The sequence below is a fragment of the Somniosus microcephalus genome, chromosome 15 (genome assembly GCF_052327205.1).
Source record: "Somniosus microcephalus isolate GS21.2 chromosome 15, FLI_Smic_1.0, whole genome shotgun sequence".
Classification (NCBI taxonomy): Eukaryota; Metazoa; Chordata; class Chondrichthyes; order Squaliformes; family Somniosidae; genus Somniosus; species Somniosus microcephalus.
Genome location: NC_141001.1, coordinates 44,731,639 through 44,749,960, shown reverse-complemented (window position 1 = coordinate 44,749,960; position 18,322 = coordinate 44,731,639). Strand labels below are relative to the sequence as shown.

At 43.5% G+C, this 18,322-nt stretch overlaps 1 protein-coding gene across 4 annotated transcripts in view; it reads left to right on the top strand.

Moving 5' to 3' along the window:
* gtf2h1 (general transcription factor IIH, polypeptide 1) overlaps nt 1–18,322 on the top strand; it is a 58,858-nt gene that overhangs the window by 27,215 nt on the left and 13,321 nt on the right. For all 4 annotated transcript variants that reach the window (XR_015080974.1, XM_086007720.1, XM_086007718.1 and 1 more), the window contains 7 exons: nt 1,702–1,795; nt 1,947–2,096; nt 2,715–2,794; nt 6,415–6,536; nt 7,174–7,261; nt 9,094–9,182; nt 11,910–12,027. Coding sequence is in view for 3 of the 4 variants with exons in the window: in XM_086007720.1 (XP_085863846.1) it covers nt 1,702–1,795; nt 1,947–2,096; nt 2,715–2,794; nt 6,415–6,536; nt 7,174–7,261; nt 9,094–9,182; nt 11,910–12,027 (741 nt within the window). In the remaining variant the exon portion in view is untranslated. The remainder of the gene's footprint in view (nt 1–1,701; nt 1,796–1,946; nt 2,097–2,714; nt 2,795–6,414; nt 6,537–7,173; nt 7,262–9,093; nt 9,183–11,909; nt 12,028–18,322) is intronic.

Genomic DNA, 18,322 nt, shown 5'->3' with positions numbered 1-18,322 from the left:
GGGGGTGGGTGGATGGGTAGGTGGGAGTGCCTGGGCGGAGGGCTGGAGGGGGGGGCGGGGGTTGGGTGTGTGGGAGTGCCTGGGCTGAGGGCTGGAGGGGGGGTGGGTGGATGGGTAGGTGGGAGTGCCAGGGCTGAGGGCTGGAGGGGGGGTGGGTGGATGGGTAGGTGGGAGTGCCAGGGCTGAGGGCTGGAGGGGGGGTGGGTGGATGGGTAGGTGGGAGTGCCTGGGCGGAGGGCTGGAGGGGGGTGTGAGTGTCTGAGCTGGAGGAGGGTGGGTGGTTGGTGTGTATGGGAGTGGCTGGGTGGGCGGGCAGGAAGGAATGTCCTGGACAAGAATTGGAATGTGAAAGTTTTCAGGCAGTGTTTGAGAGTGATCGGGCAGGAGGAGTCCATGCATGTGTCAGTGTCTGCAAAATCTCACCACGTTTTTGTAGAAATAAATTTATTTTTCAAAACCCTGAACATGTATATTTTAATTCAGTTTGAGCTAACTTTGTTTTTATTCATTCATGGGATGTGGAAGTCATTGGCAAGGCTAGCATTTATTGCCCATCCCTAATTTCCCTCAAGGGTGGTGGTGAGCCGCTTTCTTGAATTGCTGCAGTCCATGAAGTGAAGGTATTATCACAGTGCTGTTGCGGAGGGAGTTCCAAAATTTTGACCCAGTGACGATGAAGGAATAGCGATATATTTCCAAGTCAGGATGTTGTGTGACTTGGAGGGGAACTTGCAGATGGTGGTGTTTATGCGCCTGCTGCCCTTGTCCTTCTAGGTGGTAGAGATTGCAGGTTTGGGAGGTGCTGTCGAAGAAGCTTTGGTGAGTTACTGCAGTGCATCTTGTAGATGGTACGCACTGCAGCCACGGTGCACCGGTGGTGGAGGGAGTGAATGTTGAAGGTGGTGGATGAGGTGCCAATCAAGTGGGCTGCTTTGTCCTGGATGGTGTTGAGCTGCACTCATCCAGGCAAGTGGACAGTATTCCATCACACTCCTGACTTGTGCCTTTATAGATGGTGGAAAGGCTTTGGGGAGTCGGGAGGTGCGTCACTCGCTGCAGCATACCCAGCCTCTGACCTGCTCTTGTAACTACAGTATTTATGTGGCTTGTCCAGTTAAGTTTCTGGTCAATGGTGACCCCCCCAGGATGTAAATGGGGCAATCAGCGATGGTAATCTCGTTGGATGTCAAGGGGCAGTGGCTTGACTCTCTCTTGTTGGAGATGATCATTTCCTGGCACTTGTGTGGCGCAAATGTTACTTGACACTTATCAGCCCAAGCCTGAATGTTGTCCAGGTCTTGTTGCATCCGGGCACAGACTGCTTCATTATCTGAGGAGTTGTGAATAGAACTGAACACTACAATCATCAGTGAACATCCCCACTTCTGACCTTGTGATGGAGGGAGGGTCATTAATGAAGATGGTTGGGCCTAGGACATTGCCCCGAGGAACTCCTGCAGCGATGTCCTGGGGCTGAAATGATTGGCCTATAACAACCACAACCATCTTCCTTTGTACTAGGTATGACTCCAGCCAGTGGAGCTTTTTCCCCCCGATTCCCATTGACTTCAGTTTTACTAGAACTCCTTGGTGCCACACTCAGTCAGACGCTGCTGCCCTGATGTCAAGGGCAGTCACTCTCGCCTCACCTCTTGTTTACTGCAATATCAGATGTTTAATTATTTCCTGCTTTCCTCACAGGCGGACATCCGGCCACAGACCGATGGCTGTAATGGCCTCAGGTATAATCTGACCTCTGACATCATCGAGTCAATTTTTAGGACATATCCTGCAGGTGAGTGTAACATCAACAGAAAGCTTGTGAATTTGGGTCGGACAAATCATGAGCTATGGGGAGCATTTCTACTAATGTTAACCGATGGTGTGCAGAGCAATCACTGCCTGATCCATACGATGGTGTGAACCTCTGATATTTTGTTTGACAGTGAAACAGAAGTATACAGAGAACGTTCCTCACAATATGACGGAGAAGGAATTCTGGACTCGCTTTTTTCAGTCTCACTACTTCCACAGGGACAGGATTAATGCCGGCTCTAAGGATCTCTTCTCTGAGTGTGCCAGGATCGATGAGAAAGGTAAGCCTTAAACTCCAAGCAGAGACTTCACAAGATGGATAACCGGGGCTGAGTATATGGATCTGCACATAGATAAACAGGTATGAGATGTGGGATAGCTGCCAGACCAGGGAGTGTGTAAATCTGTCTGACAGTCTTGATTGGTAAATATTCATTCTCAATGCATGCTATACTTATTTAACTATGAAGGCATCACAGATGAGCCTGATCCACCCATACCAGTCATGCTTGCATATGTATGATTACTGGATAATGGTCATGTACATGAACTGTGGGCAATTGATCCCAGCCCAGTCTGAGTCTAATTCTAGTAACCGATCTACTGTGCTGGTTGAAATCAGTAGAGACCCATGCTCTGAGCTGTTTTGTTCTGCTGTAGAGTCTGAATCTTCTTGGCAAGGTTTTGATGGTCTTCTGATCTCATCCTCAAATGCATATAAGTTTGAATTATAGAGCAGATGTTACCAGGACATGTGTTGCTTGGTCTCTTGTGGTTATCCCTGTATAATTACCTCTTGTTTTTGTTACATAAATTGCACTCTGCAATAGTGCTTCTTTGGTGATGCCACATGTGCTGTGTCTGAGAGGAGATGCTCTAATATTTTTCTCTTTGGCCAGGTTTGAAAACTCTGGTTAGTCAGGGGGTGAGGAACCCTCTAGTGGACTTGACATCGTTGGAGGACAAATCACTGGGTGAGGTGAGCATTACTTTGTGCCAATGGTGCAACAGGGCATGTGAACAATGTGTACTGTACCAGCTGACTGACATGCAATACACACAGTCGCCACCGCTTATAGCAGGCATGCTGGTGTTTAAGCGATTTGCCCGTTATTGGCGGTGAATGGTATAACAAGTAGCGGGAAGGCAGGAGGTAGCTGTGCAACTAACAACCCCTGTCCTCTGACTATAACAGCTGGGGAAATAGTGAGACTAGTCTGGATGTGCAGTTCCAAACTGTGATTGCACGTTCGTCCTCTTCACAGTTCCAGCCGATCACTTGATCAGGGGCCACTCTCTGGAGTAATGGGACATGGGTCTACATCTGCAATTTCCCCGGTCCTGACTTCAATTGTGCAACTTTGGGGGGAGGGGCAGGGGAAGAGGTATTCGTGCAGGTCCCATGGGAAGGGGAGGCCGAACTGTAGGACCAAGGGTACTATTAAAATTCTGTTTTATTAAGAGCTATTTCACTGCGTGGAAGCTCGTGGAAATCGCCTTTTTTTCCAAGTGAACAGGAGACAACTGAAGTGACAGAGCAAGAAAGAAAAGCGGCATGACAACGCATGCCCAAAATAGCCAGCATGCTTAATACATTCTAACCAGTGCCTTTGTAATTGATGCTTCTAGTAATGGCAAATGGTTAGAGCTATTTATCCGATATAGGCGGCTGCCTGTGATGAGCTTGGATGGTATAAATGGCGGGGACTGTATATAAAAAAATGTATGTGTATAACTAATATCCAGCCTTCCTGATATATTCTCCTGTAAGCAGATCCGGTGTCCCTATTCCAATGTTCCCCTGGCTGGCCTCTCACCTTGCACGCTCCGTAAACCTGAGCTCCAAAACTCTGCTGCCCGTATCCTAACTCGAGTTCACTGTTCACCCATCACTCCTGTGCTCGATGACCTACATTGGCTCCCGGTCTGGCAACGCCTCGATTTTAAAAAATTCTCATCCTGGTTTTCAAATCCCTCCATGGCCTCGACCCTCTCTATCTCTGTAACCTCCTCCAGCCCTACAAACCTATGGGATCTCTGCGCGCCTCCATTTCTGGCCTCTTGCGCATCCCCTATTTTCATCACACCACAGTTGGCAGCTGTACTTTCAGATGCCTAGTCCCTAAACCTCTCTACCTCTCTCTCCTCCTTTAAGAAGCTCCTTAAAACCTACCTCTTTGAACAAGCTTTTGGTCACCTGTCCTAATATCTCCTTGTGTGACTCAGTGTCAAATTTTGTTAACCAATCCTGTGAAATGCCTTGGGACATTTTACTGCGTTTAAAGGCGCTATATAAATTCAGTTGTTATCAGGAGTTTACCTTTATTACCCAATATCTACTTTTATCGCGTGACTCGGGGTCAGAACAGTGAAACCCCTCTTTTATGCGAACTGGATACTGTAATCCTGCACGTCACCATGTGTGGATTCGATCTTCCAAAAGGCAGTTTGATTAGCACTTCAGTGAGACAAGGCCAAGTATAAACCAAGAAGTTGATAAGTGAATATGCAGAGTAACATGCATTGTAAATCTCACTTCCACTTAGATCAGTAACACTCCTCGTGACATAGAAAAAAATCCACACCACACTGTCTCTGTTAGTAGGCTTAATATAACTTTAATGACAGTAATACCTCTAAACCTGACCTTTCAGTTTAATATCTCACCTGAAAGATAGTACCTCTGATAGTATGGCACGCCCATTGAACTGCACTGAAGTACCTGTCTAGATTTCATGCTCAAATTATGAAGGGCTAATGACCCTCACCCAGCTCTCCGTGACCAGGAGAGCAGAGCTGCCAACAATATCCCCAAAAGCTAATTAAGCGGCCATTCGTCTCATTGAATCAGCTACCACAGGTGGGAGGTTCATAGAAACTAACTTCTGTCCTCAGAGGAGAAGCTGGGGTTGTTCTCCTTAGAGCAGAGAAGGTTGAGAGCAGATTTGATAGAGGCGTTCAAATCATGAGGGGTCTAGACGGAGTAGATAGAAAGAAACTGTTCCTATTGGCGGAAGGGTCAAGAACCAGAGGAGACAGATTTGAGGTGATTGGCAGAAGAACCAAAGGCGACATGAGGAAAAACTTTTTTACGCAGCAAGTGGTTAGGATCTGGAATGCACTGCCTGAAAGGATGGTGGAGGCAGATTCAATCGTGGCTTTCAAAAGGGAATTGGATACGTACCTGAAAGGGAAAAATTTGCAGGGCTACGGGGAAAGGGCGGGGGAGTGGGACTAGCTGAAGTGCTCTTGCAGAGAGCCGGCACGGGCTCGACGGGCCAAATGGCCGCCTTCTGTGCTGTAACCATTCTATGAATTGAATAGGCCGTCCGTCCTACCTTGGTGAGTGTGGATGGTCTATGGGAATATCCAAACCGCTCCCATTGTTTCAAGTTGGAGTGGTAAGCGAGAGGCATCATTTCATGAACTGATTTGTCTAGCTCCAACACACATCCCCAGCACTTCGCTGTTCTAGGAATTTAACCCCTCACAAGTTAGGTTTAACTCAATAGTAACATTTAAATTTAACTTGTAGCGAGACTCCTCCATGGTGAAATTGTCAAATTCTGAAATGCGATGGTGCTTGTGTACATTTGTGCTTGTGTACATTCGTGCTTGGTTGTTTGCACGTTTGCAATAGAGCTGTGCAGTGTTCAGAGTGTTTATTCAGGAAGGGATCATGCTTGTTTGTGCAGGATTTGTCTCAGCAATGTGTGTTAGTCAGAGACTCAGAGTATATGCAAATATGCACATAAATGTGCAAGCTTGTGGTGGGAGTGGGGAATGAATTCTGTGTATGTTACGCAATCCACTGTAAAACTGAGTGGATTGTATGCAGGCCATGGGAAACTGTATGCATGTGTCTATGCCTGCTTGAGATGAGGCTGCATGTACTCTGTTATGATCTGTCTGTTTGGCTCAGTTTGCACCACTCTTGCCTCGGAGTCTGAATGTTATGGGTTCAAGGCCATTCATAATTCCAGTATGTAATGTAGAGTGGTCCACTACTAAGGGAGTGCTATATTGTTAGAGATGTTAAACTGAGAGACTGTCTGTTAAGGTGGATGTAAAAGATCCTATGGCATTATTTGAAGAAGAACCGGGCATGCTCCCAGTGTCCTGGCCAACATTCTTCTCTCAATTAACATCCCCGAAAACTAAGCAGTCATTCAATTCATTTACAGTTTGTGTGTAAAAGGACTGTAGAGTTCACCTACATAACATCAGTGACTACATTTCAAAAGTAATTAATTGAATGTGAAATGCTTCGGGACATCCTGAGGACATGATAAGGTGCTATATAAATGCAAGTTCTTTATTTATTCACTGTCAATCAGACAGGTTATAGGTCTTTATTCAAAGGACTACACATATTTAAGCTAGGGCCCAGTGTATGTACTTGGGACTGGGAGTTGGGGGACTATATAAAGCGTGTACACTTATTTTTAGGATGCGAGGCTGTATGTTTGTTTGGAATGTTCCTTCTCAGAGATGCAGTGTATAATGTAGAGAATCGACTGGATTGGTGGTTTAAATTTGGTGTTTGTGTTAAGTCAGTTTATCTACTGGCCTCACTACAGCAAAAACTGTTGTTCACAGGGTTATGGAACTGCGTCGCCACTGTCGTCCTCTAAATCCAACAAGGAGAGCAGCAATGCTGCTATAATCCGTCGCTTCAATCATCACAGTGCCATGGTGCTGGCAGCTGTCCTCCGCAAACAGTACGTGTCAATACAATTTCCTACGCCTCCCTTTGCAAGACATCATTTTAGATTATTCACAGCTTTTAGTTGTTTATTTTGTGATTAATTAGTGACACATGATTAGTTCAGTCAATGATCAGTTAATTAATGTGGACATAGGAATTTATAATGGAAATGTATAAAATGAATGGCAGAATGCATGAGTTTAAAATGGCAACAGAATTACGTCTGCATGCCGTGGTTCAATTATCCCGTTTCACCAGTCTTGATTTCCTGCGTGCAATATATTAAAAGTCTTGTGTATAGCATGCATTTCCTGTAAGTGTTTCACAACCTGTACCACTCCGCATCATATTTTCCCTGTCATACTTTTTTGGTAACACACTTCGAAAACTGTGTCCTCCAACTCACCATATGTGAGCTACTAGTATATACAACAACTTGCATTTATGTTTTACATTTTAAGGACAATCTTTAAAGGAGATGGGGTGGGTAGAGAGGCAAAGTGATTCAGTGAGGGAATTCCAGAGTGGTAACTGGGTGGCTGAAGGTGCAGCTGCTGATGATGGCCAAGGGATGAACGAGAGGTCCGAGTCGGAGGAATGGAGATTCTGGCGGGCAGTTGTGTAATGTAGCCTTTGTGTCTCCTTTGCAGAGAAACACAAAACGATCAGAACAGTGAGAACAGCAGCACGGATGGTAATTCCCACGATTCTGACTGTTTCCAGCCACCGGTCAAAAAGGTAAGGATGGAGCTAGACCAAGATAGGATGCTGCAAAAGAAAAACTGGGGACTTGCATCATTCTAAAGTATGAAAAACACTGATAAATATCGGACTTCTCCTGTGCGGTAAACAATAGTCAGGACGGTAACCAACAACAGGAGGGGAAAAAAAGTGTCTCCAAGCAAGGCCTTAAATATTGAACAAAATCATCGATCTGAGATTTACTTGGATTTCACAGGGATTCTGTTTCAGTATGCTCAGTCAGAAATTTAAGTCAAGTTACGCTTTCCCAGTGCCTCTGTAGATTTCCACAATGAGAAACTGAGTCAAGCAGATAAGGAAGGTCCATGATTTGATTCCCAGTCTGCTGGTTTCAGCTGGGGTAGTGGTAGGAACGCGACAGTTAGCTTCAGCACCTCGGGGAGGAGAAAATCAGACAGGGGTCCTGCTCCTGATTGCTGGTCATTCAGCTCAACCAGTCCGTGTCAGCATTTACGCTCCACTGGAGCAAATAGTCCTAATCACAATTACCCACCTTATTTCCATATCCCTTCAATCTCTCTTCCTTCATCCACCTATCCAATCTAATCTTGAATTTTGATGTAATTTCTGCCTCAACCACTTTCCCTGGCAGTGAATTTCACAGCCTCACAACTGTAAAGAAGTTTCTCCTGCCTTCAGTTCTAAATCTCTTGCATTTAATCTTGTATCCGTGGCCCTTCGTTCTTGAACTCTCAACTGCTGCAAACAATCAGCTTCTATCTACTCTGTCCCATCCTTTCAGAATTTTAAACACTTCTATCATATTGCCCTGTAATCTGTGGTGTTCTAATGGGAAAGGTCTTCCTTTGTATTTGTATTTCCTCATACCAGGCAGCATCCTAGTGAATCTGTGTTGTATCCTCTCCAAAGCCTCAATATTATCCTATAACGTGGAACCCACTACTTCACACCGTACTCTAATGGGTCTTATTAAGATTTTATATAGGCTCATCATTACCTCTTGGCTTTTATAATCTATACCTCGGGGTGGGGGGAATCTAGAATTCCATTTGCTTGTTTTATAGCCTTAACAACCTAAAGTCCTGTGAGCCTGTATTCCAAATCCCTCTGCTCTTCCACACTATCCCAATGAAGCAAAATATTTATTGATGCTTTTATAGTTTTATATTATGTGGGGTCATCTTGGCCATGTGTCCTTTCCCAGCCCATTAGGGGCTTGCCCTGAACTTCTGTTATCCTGCTGCTCCTGCTTATTCTCTTGATGTCTGGGAAAAGTCACTTTTTGTCCATTTAATCAGCATTTCTCACACTTTGAAATGGTGTACTTCCCCAGTATTCTCTTTTGCAGAAGCCCACTTTCTGTAAGAAAGTTCTGATTTTCTGACCTAGTAGTTGCATTTCCTGCACGTTGTTGCTTTCCACCTTTTTAAGTCTCATTTGACTGAGGCCTTGGCCAAGAATGAAACTTCATTAGTCGAATGGTCTGGTTTTAAGACCTAATTTTCCCAGGTGAAAGCGTTTCTCTTCTAATTTTTCTCAGCTGTGTCTTGGGAGCTGACAACAGGAGAGAAAGTTTATTAAGTTCAAGCTACTCAAATTTGAGTTGAAAACTGAAGTTTAATTCAATTAGAAATTGTTTGAGAGGGATAATCCATAAAGAAAATGGGCGACTGAGCCCACTAAATCTACCATGGTACATTCGGTGAGGGGAATAGGAGGGTCTGTGGATCAGAACGGCAAGGCGGGGTGGGGGTAGATGGCGGTGTAGGACAGCACAGCAAGTGGGTAGGAGAGTGCGATACACTTTGTAATATAGTTTGATTGTTGGAGATTTTCTTTCTGTGAAGGTGAAGTTACAGGAAGCCATAGAATACGAAGACCTGGGAGAGAAGAACTCAAAGAAGACAGTTGCACTAAATTTGAAGAAGGCTGACAGGTAGGGTTGTGATGGAGTAGGACTGCATGACCCAAACTGGTAGACGCATCATACACCTATTCATGCACAAACTTAAGTACTGACATTCGAACAGATTCAGTAACCTCCATATTGCATTCTATGGCAGGCACCATCTAGAGGGTGCTATCCTTTTTAACAGCCTTGCACTGTTTTGTGATATTTCCAGTATTCTTTCTGTTACTTGGGATTTGAATGCTTTTCTAGGCAAAAAACCGAGACTGTGCCCAGAATAAGAAATTATATAGAGCAGAGCTTTAAGGTTACCTAACTACAATTTTCTTACAGGGACGGTGACCGTGGTATATTTTTATTTCTGGATTGATAGCAGTGTTTTCTTTGCACATGGAGGCTAAACTTTCTGAGAATGAGTTAGATTATACCAGAGATACATAATTGGATGTTCTTCCTCAAGGTACACGTATGGTAGCTTTTTGAGACAAGCACAATCTCTTCTCTTTCTCCCCCTTGCTACATGAGTATAGTAACCTCAGATCATTTCAGTTCTTTTTCCCCGTGGTTGGCAGCACTGTCACTTTTCATACAGGAGAAATCCTTTCAAGCCCCTTTTGCACCTTGCAGGAATAATTGATCCAGTAGTGATAGCTGTTAATTTTTTCCTGCAGAGATCCTCAAATTGGTTTTCTGCATTTCCTCTTTCTGTCTCTCTTTATGTCTGTTAATATTTTGCACATAAATCACACTTCCTATAAATGTAACGCTTTCTGTTTTATGTCATGCTTCTAATTGGCTCATCCTTCCCACATGACTCCCAGCCTACTAAGTTTCTTCCAGCAGTTGGCTGGTGTGCAAATTTATTGATTAGAATTTCATCCCACATTAATTTGAGAAGGGTGGCCAACAAACCAACCCAATTGGTCAACAACAAATGTGTGTCCTTTGTCAATGTTTCCTCAGTAACGGAAATATCTAATCAACAAAATAAGGTTTTTAAACAAAATAAAATCATGAATAAAAATCACAATTCATGATTACCAATAAAGTTCAATTATCTTAACTTGCATGTAGTTACCGTCTGGCCAGAAAACCTGAAATCCATGGAGAAGGTGCCCCACCAGTTGCAAACAGTAGGACATTTTTTAACGTGCGCTGACTTTTTACATAGTGTGGCTACTGCCTATAAACGAGGTGGAAGCTTGAGAGAGGGGGGAATTGGTGAAACAGGGATCTAGAGAGAAATGAGCTGGATTCCAAGAACCCGAGAAAGATGAATGGAGCTGGAGGGTCCAGAATAGAGCAGGTTGTGGGCAGGGGCCATGAACGGGTGCGTATGCTCCCCAGACAGAGTTCTAGTGCCATTCACCACAATGACTCCAGTGTAAGACTACTTTTAACCCCCAAAGAATGATCTAACTTTCTAAACTTATACATGAGTTTATACAGGAGAAAATTGCAGCTAATTGTTTTTACATTTTTTTTAAAATTTCTATCTCTTCTTAAGGACCTATTAATTTCTTTCTGTTTTGCTGCACTGGAGTGGGTTCAGGTTGCCCTTGTCTTTGAGGTGGGGGGTGCAACTATCGCTTGGGTTATCAGGCTAATTACCTTTAGTGTAAAACCACAAATGTCAGTGGTGTAAAAAGACTACTGAGCACTTGGTTTGAATATAAAACAAGGCTTTAATCAACTGTTTCACAACCTTGAGATTCTAGTTACATCACTATTTCCTGGTTAGAAAAATGTCCTGGGCAAGCTGGGCCCACGCCCAGTATTTATACTCCTTGGACGGCGCCACCAGCTGGCCGCCCAGTGTTATTTCATGAGTCATTTCTTCATGAATGATCAGATTCATGACAGTCAGTATTCTCATTACAGGAAACTTTGTGCTATCCGGCACCGACGGGACCGAGCTGTTGCCGTTCCCTCAAAACTGCCGGACACTCCAGCTCTAATGTTGAAGCATACGGAGGTTTTCATCTCCGTATCTGACAACAAACACTGTCGCTTAGCAACAGCTTCTAAACAGTCGGCTGCAGCTGCAAGCGTCTCTAGCTGAAGCTGTTGCTATAGCTACAGACCTTGCAGTGCCTGACTGGGGGGAAAAAAAAGCAACGAAAAGAAAAAAAACGGCTCCTGATTTTTGCTGGTGGCTCGAGCTTGCCGGACATTTAGCCTCCGGATAACACAAAGTTTCCTGTATTTGAAAATCGTGCAGGGAATGGAATTGTTAAATTGATGTTAACTGACTCTGCTCTGTGGACTATTCACATGATCTCAGTAAATTGACGGATCTGTGCTGGAGGACGTTCAAAATTACTCGGCTGATGTTGGTGCCCAAGCTCTGAGGCAGTAACTAATTCCAGCTGTGCCACTGAACAAAATCTACCATGCCATACCTAAATACAGATATAACTGGATATTGTAAGCCCATCTAGCCAATAATAAAAGGTCTTTTCTGCACCGGAGGGTGAGTCGCTGCCAAACAACATTTGTTCAGCTTTGTACTTGACTCGGGGCCATTTCAACACATTGTGCAATGAGAGGAATTCAGTACATTTTAGAGACCTCTGCATATTGCTTCTTGCAATGATCTGGCAACAGCTGTTGCTTATGCCAGTAAAATAAACCACAGTTAGCAGAACAGTGTCGCCCATGTCTCGTGAATTTTTTTTTTAATTTTTTTTATTTTTTTTAAGTTCTTCATATTTTTTAGTGAATGTTTTGGTTTTTCTTTTCTATTTTTCTTAGATATTTTCATGGTCCAACTCCTGTTCAGTCTCAACATTACACATCTAGCCAGGATATCATTAACTCAGTCCACTGTATTCGACAAGAACTGGTTAATTACAGCCCCAGACTTGCTCAGGTATGATCAATAAAATAAGCAGAAATGTTTTGTGTCTGTGCTGAGCACAGGAGTCAACTTGTCTGTATGTGCAGTTTCTACAGGTCAGAAAGAGGAGCAGAGTGGAAGGAAGCTTTGTAGATGAAAACTGAACTACATTGAGGGAATGAGGAACCTCTATACCTGTGGTGGGCAATCCAGTATCTTTGCTCATTGTGTCAATCCCCCATTTGACTAGTCAATATAATATGGAGGGTAACAAATGAATAACAAGACAATGTGAACTGTTGCCAAAGATACAACCACTTGCTTCGACAGCAATTCACCTATTATGTATATAATTTGTTATCCTTCTATTGAATAGCCAAACTGGAGATTGAAAGAATAAGGACATTGGATTTACCATCGTAGTTATTGGTCGTCTTCACTCTGCATCTACGAAGCTTTCTTCCAACCTGCTCCTCTGTTCTCTTTGAGCTGGTCAAAATTTGGACTTTTATTTTAAGTCTCCCAATGGCATGCTGGGTGAAGGCACCATCTGTTACAGGAATAAGCCATACAGATCAGAACGTCGTCCGCTTTATTTCCGGTCTTATTGGAGTTGGGGGTGCAACAATTGGCCTCGGCACCGCTGAGCTAGAGAAGAGAAAATGAGCCTGGTTTTCTGTTCCTGATTGCTATCTAAAGACTTCTGATGGAAAGTGTGGGGATGTTGTGTGAGGGAAGGATTGGATTCTGCTATGATGCACCCCACAATTGAAATATCCTACCAACACTCGCTGTCTAGACTCGCAGATGAAGAATGATCACTTGGGCAAGGTACCTGAACACTGCTAGCATCTATGTGATGCCAATGTCTTAAGGGATAGTTTTCTATATTCTTTCCCTTCATGATGGCCTGCTCCTTTTATATGAGAAACTGAAATTGTTCAAAAATACCAGGGAAGATCATATGCGCTTTTCAAACCACATCCGAACTTGTTCTGGCAAACTGTTTTGGAATTTGATCTCTCTCGGGATGTCACTATCCAGACTTGTGTCTGCCTCTGTTTTGGTCAGAAATGGAATACAGATCCCACTGTGTGGAGGTAGAAAGAGAGAGAATCTGTGCATTGATAACTCTGACTGAACAGATAAAAAGAGAAAACACATGCTGGAAATCCAAATTAAAATCAGAAAATACTACAAATGCACAGCAGGTTCATTGACTGCAACAACAGCAGCTTGCATTTATATAGCACCTCTAACATAGAAAAACATCCCACGGCACTTGACAATTACATAATCAAAAAAATTGATACCAAGAGTTTGGTGAAAGAGGGTTTAAGGAGGATCTTAAAGGAGAGAAGCAAAAGGGTTTAGGGAGGAAATTCCAGAGTGTGGAGCCGAGGCAGTTCTAGACACGGCCATCAATGGTGCGGGTGGAGAGGGGGCGGCGGGGGGGGGGGGTGGTGGTTGCACAAAAGGTCAGTCAGAAACAGATTTTGGGGGATGTGGGGGAGGAGTAGGGCTGGAGGAGGCTAGTGATGTAGGGATGCTAAGGCTGTGAAGGGATTTAAACATGAGGATGAATGAATATTTTAGATTGAGGCAGTGACAGTGGGACTTGGTGCGGGATAGGATACCGACAGCAAAGTTTTGGATGAGCTGAAATTTATGGAAGATGGAGGATGCGAGGCTGGTTAGGAGAGCATTGGAATAATCGAGTCTGGAGATGACAAAGACATGGATGAGGGTTTCAGCGCCAGGTGGGCTGAGGTAGGGGCAGGGACTGGCAAGGCCATCTTTCAAACTGAAGAGAGAAAAGATAGCTTAACATTTTAGGTGTAAACCCTTCATCAAAACTTTCTGATGAAGGGTCTATACCCAAAACGTTAACCAGTCTTTTTAAATGCTGTGAGTTTGCAGTATTTTCTAGACAGATTGTTTTATCTCCTGTGGCATGGCTGCTCCAGATGAATCCATTGGCAAGTCACTTTTACTACTTAGCAGGAATGGCACCCTCTGTTTTAAAGGCCATGCCACATTTTCTCTGATGATCTTTAGTTGTGGTGCCCAAATACTAAGGTTCCTCCTGAAGTAATCCTGGTAAACAAATGCACGGTTTGTTTGTAACCTGATTGCCAGAGTGATTTTCTGAGGGATCGCCTATTAGCAGTAGGTCTTCTATTAGATTAGAGTTCAGTAGCATGTAGAATACAACAATAGAATATTCTGTACTTTGGTAGGGGCTTCCCAAACCTGAAGAGTATGCTTAGTTCCCATTTAGTAATCTTTGTGGGAATTATATTTTTCCTACTGATTATGTATTATGAAAATTCCTTTTTTACCTTTTTAACTGATGGAAGTCCCCTAGGATGGATTGCAGTGTGGTGGGAGGCAGAGGCTTGCATCCAGCATAGTTGTTAAATCACAAGGATTCTCTTTTCTCTGAGGATTTAATATGTAGAAATAACATTGGAAAAATGTGGAAGCCCCCTGCTGAGACAGGTAATTAATTTCTCCCTCGGCATCCAGGTCATTATGAAATAAATTGGTCAAGTGAGACTGGTTGGCATCAGGCAGTCTATTTAATTCCACCAGATTCGCAGCAGTTTTTGTTTTTAACGAAGAATTGATTTTTTTTGACTGCAATGTTGTCACTAAGCCTACTTGGCATAACTGTAGGTGGGGAAGGAACGCACTAAAGACAATGGAATTAACTGTGCATTATCCTTCTTGTCACACCTAAATTCCCCCAATAACTGTAACCAGTGATCCACTCTGGTATTAGACAACTCAAAATGGTCTCTTCAAAACAACTTTAGAAGGACAAAATCTGTGCTGCTTATCATAGAATGATACAGCATGGAAGGAGGCCATTCGGCCCATTGTGCCTGTGCCGGCTCTTTGGTAGAGCTATCCAATTAGTCTCCCTCTCCCTGTTTTTCCCCATAGCCCTGCAATTTTTCCCCTTGAATTATTTATCCAATTCTCTTTTGAAAATTACAATTGAATCTGCTTCCACCACCCTTTCAGGCAGTGCATTCCAGATCACAACAACTTGTGTTTTTTAAAAAAAAAACAAGTTTTCTCATGTTGCCTCTGGTTCTTTGGCCAATCACCTTAAATCTGTGTCCTCTGGTTACTGACCCTTTTGCCACTGGAAACAGTTTCTCCTTATTTACTCTGTCAGAACTATTCATGATTTTGAACACCTCCATCAAACCTCCTCTTAACCTTCTCTGCTCTACGGAGAACAACCCCAGCTTCTCTAGTCTCTCCACATAACTGAAGTACCTCATTGCTGGTACCATTCCAGTAAATCTCTTCTACACCCTCTAAAACCTTGACATCCTTCCTAAAGTGTGGTGCCCAGAACGGAACACAATACTCCAGCTGAGGCCTCACCAGTGTTTTATAAAGGTTTAGCATAACTTCCTTACATTTATACTCTGCCTCTATTAATAAAGCCAAGGATCCCATGTGCCTTTTTTTAAACGGCCTTCTCAACTTGTCCTGCCACCTGCAAAGATCTGTGACACCCCAGGTCTCTCTGTTCCTGCACCCCTTTTAAAATTGTATAATTTAGTTTATATTGCCCATTCTTATTCTTCCTACCAAAATGCATCACTTCACACTTCTCCACATTAAATTTTATCTGCCATTTGTCTGTCCACTTCACCAGTCTGTCTGTCCTCCTGAAGTCTGTTACTATCCTCCTCACTGTTTACTACAGTTCCAAGTTTCGTGTCATCTGCAAACTTTGAAATTATGCCCTGTATGTCCAAGTCATTAATATATATCAAAAAGAGCTGTGGTCCTAATACCAACCCCTGGGGAACACCACTGTATACCCACCTCCAGTCTGAAAAACAACCGTTCACCACTACTCTCTGCTTTCTGTCTCTTAGCCAATTTCATATCCACATTATCCCTTTAATCCCATGGGTTTCAATTTTGCTAACGTCAATTATGTGGCACTTTATCTAACTCCTTTTGAAAGGCCATATACACAACATCAACCGCACTATTCTCATCAACCCTCTGTTACTTCATCAAAGAACTCAATCAAGTTAGTTAAACATGATTTGCCTTTAACAAATCAGTGCTGACTTTAATTTATTAGCCCATACTTTTCCGTAGGCCAATTAATTAAATTTTGTCCCGGATTATTGTCTCAAAGTTTTCCCAACACCAACGTTACGCTGGCTGGCCTGTAGTTGCCGAGTTTATCCCCCTCCCCTTTTTTTAAAGAGGGGTATAACATTTGCAATCCTCCTGTATTCTGGCACCACCCCATAATCTAAAGCGGATTGGAAGATTGTGGCCAGAGCCTCTGTAATTTCAACCCTTACTTCCCTAAGTAACCTAGGATGGATCCCATCTGGACCGGGTGACTTTTCTACTTTGAGGACTGCCAACCTTAGGTACCTCTTCTATTTTTATCCTAACCAATATCGCTACTGCCCCCTCCTTTACTGCTACATTGGCAGCATCCTCTTCTCTAGTGAAGACAGATGCAAAGTGCTCATTTAGAACCTCAGCCTCAACAATAATATCTCCTTTTTTGGTCCCTAATTAGCCTCACCTTTCCTTTTGACTACCTTTTTACTATTATGTTTATAAAAGACTTTTGGGTTCCCTTTTATGTTAGCTGCTAATCTATTCCCATACTCGCTCTTTTTGTCTCTCTTATTCCCTTTTTTAGATCTTCTCCGTACTTTCTATATACAGCTTGGTTATTCTGCTGTATTATGTACCTTACAAGCCTCCTTTTTTCTGTCTCATATTAGTCTCTATCTTTTGTCATCCAGGGAGTTCTAGCTTTAGATGCCATTCCTTTCCCCCTCATGAGAATGTCTCTCTTCTGTACCCAAACAATCTCCTCTTTGAAGGCCTGCCATTGTTCAATTTAGTGTTTTGCCTACCAATTTTTGATTCCAATCCACTAGATCCCTTTTCAATTCACTGAAGTTAGCCCTTCTCCAATTAAGTATTTTTACACTAGATTGTTCCTTGTCCTTTTCTGTAACTATTCTAAACCTGATGATATTATGATCACTGTTCCCCAAATGCTCTCCCACTGAAACATGATCCACTTGCCCCACTTCAGTCCCCAGAATTAGATCCAGCACTGCTTCCTTCCTCATTGGGCTGGAAACACACTGATCACTCTGTACACATTTCAGGACTTACTCCCCCTCTTTGCCCTTTACACTGTTACTATTCCAGTCCATATTAAGAGAATTCAAATCCCCCATTATCACTATTCTATATAGTTCTTGTAATTTGCTTTCAGATTTGCTCTAGCTCCTTCCCACTATTTGGTGGCCTATAGTAATAGCTCCTCTGTTGTTAATTCTAACCAAATAGATTCTGTCTTTGTCCCCTCGTATACATCATTCCTCTCCAGTGCTGTAATAGTTTCTTAAATCAACACTGCCACCCCCTCTTTTTTCCTTTCCCTATCTTTTCGGAATACTTTGTAGCCAGGAATATTAAGTTCCCAATCCGCCCCTTCTTTGAGCCAGGTCTCTGTTATTGCCACTATATCATAGTCTCATGTGGTGACTTGTGGCTGCAGCTCACCAACCTTATTTACCACGCTACGTGCATTTATACGCACATACGCTCCAAATCCATCTTAGATTGCCTCACATTTTCCTCCTGTCTGATCCTTCTTATGTCTGAACTATTCTTTACTCTAGTGCTATTTGTCTCTCCCAGTACTCTACACCTTGTTTCTCCTCTAATGTTTCATCCTGGTGCCCATCCCCCTGCCAAATTAGTTTAAACCGTCCCCCACAGCACTAGTTAACCTTCTCACAAGGGCATTGGTTCCAGCTCTATGGAGGTGCAACCCGTCCACCTTGAACAGGTCCCTCCTGCCCATAACTGGTCCCAATGCCCTAGGAATCTGAAGACTTCCCTCCTACACCATTTCTCCAGTCAAGCGCTAACCTGTCTTCTACTATTCATATACTCACTAGCGTTAACCTGTCTTCTACTATTCATATACCTCACTATCTTTGAGGTCCTGCTCTTTAATTTCCTCCCAAGCTCCTGAAACTCTGCCTGCAGGACCTCAACCCTTTTCCTTCCTATGTCATTGGTTCCAACATGGACTACGACTTCTGGTGGTTCCCCTCCCCATCTCAAAATGTTTTGCACCCTCTGTGATGTCCTTTACCCTGACACCAGGTAGGCAACACATGCACGACTCACATCGGAGGTTGCAGAAACATTTTATTGCTGGGAGTTTTTCCCCACCTGGAGGCATCGACTCCCTCGCTGGGTAAAGTTCTGTAGGCAGCAGTTTCCCTCTGGTACCTTG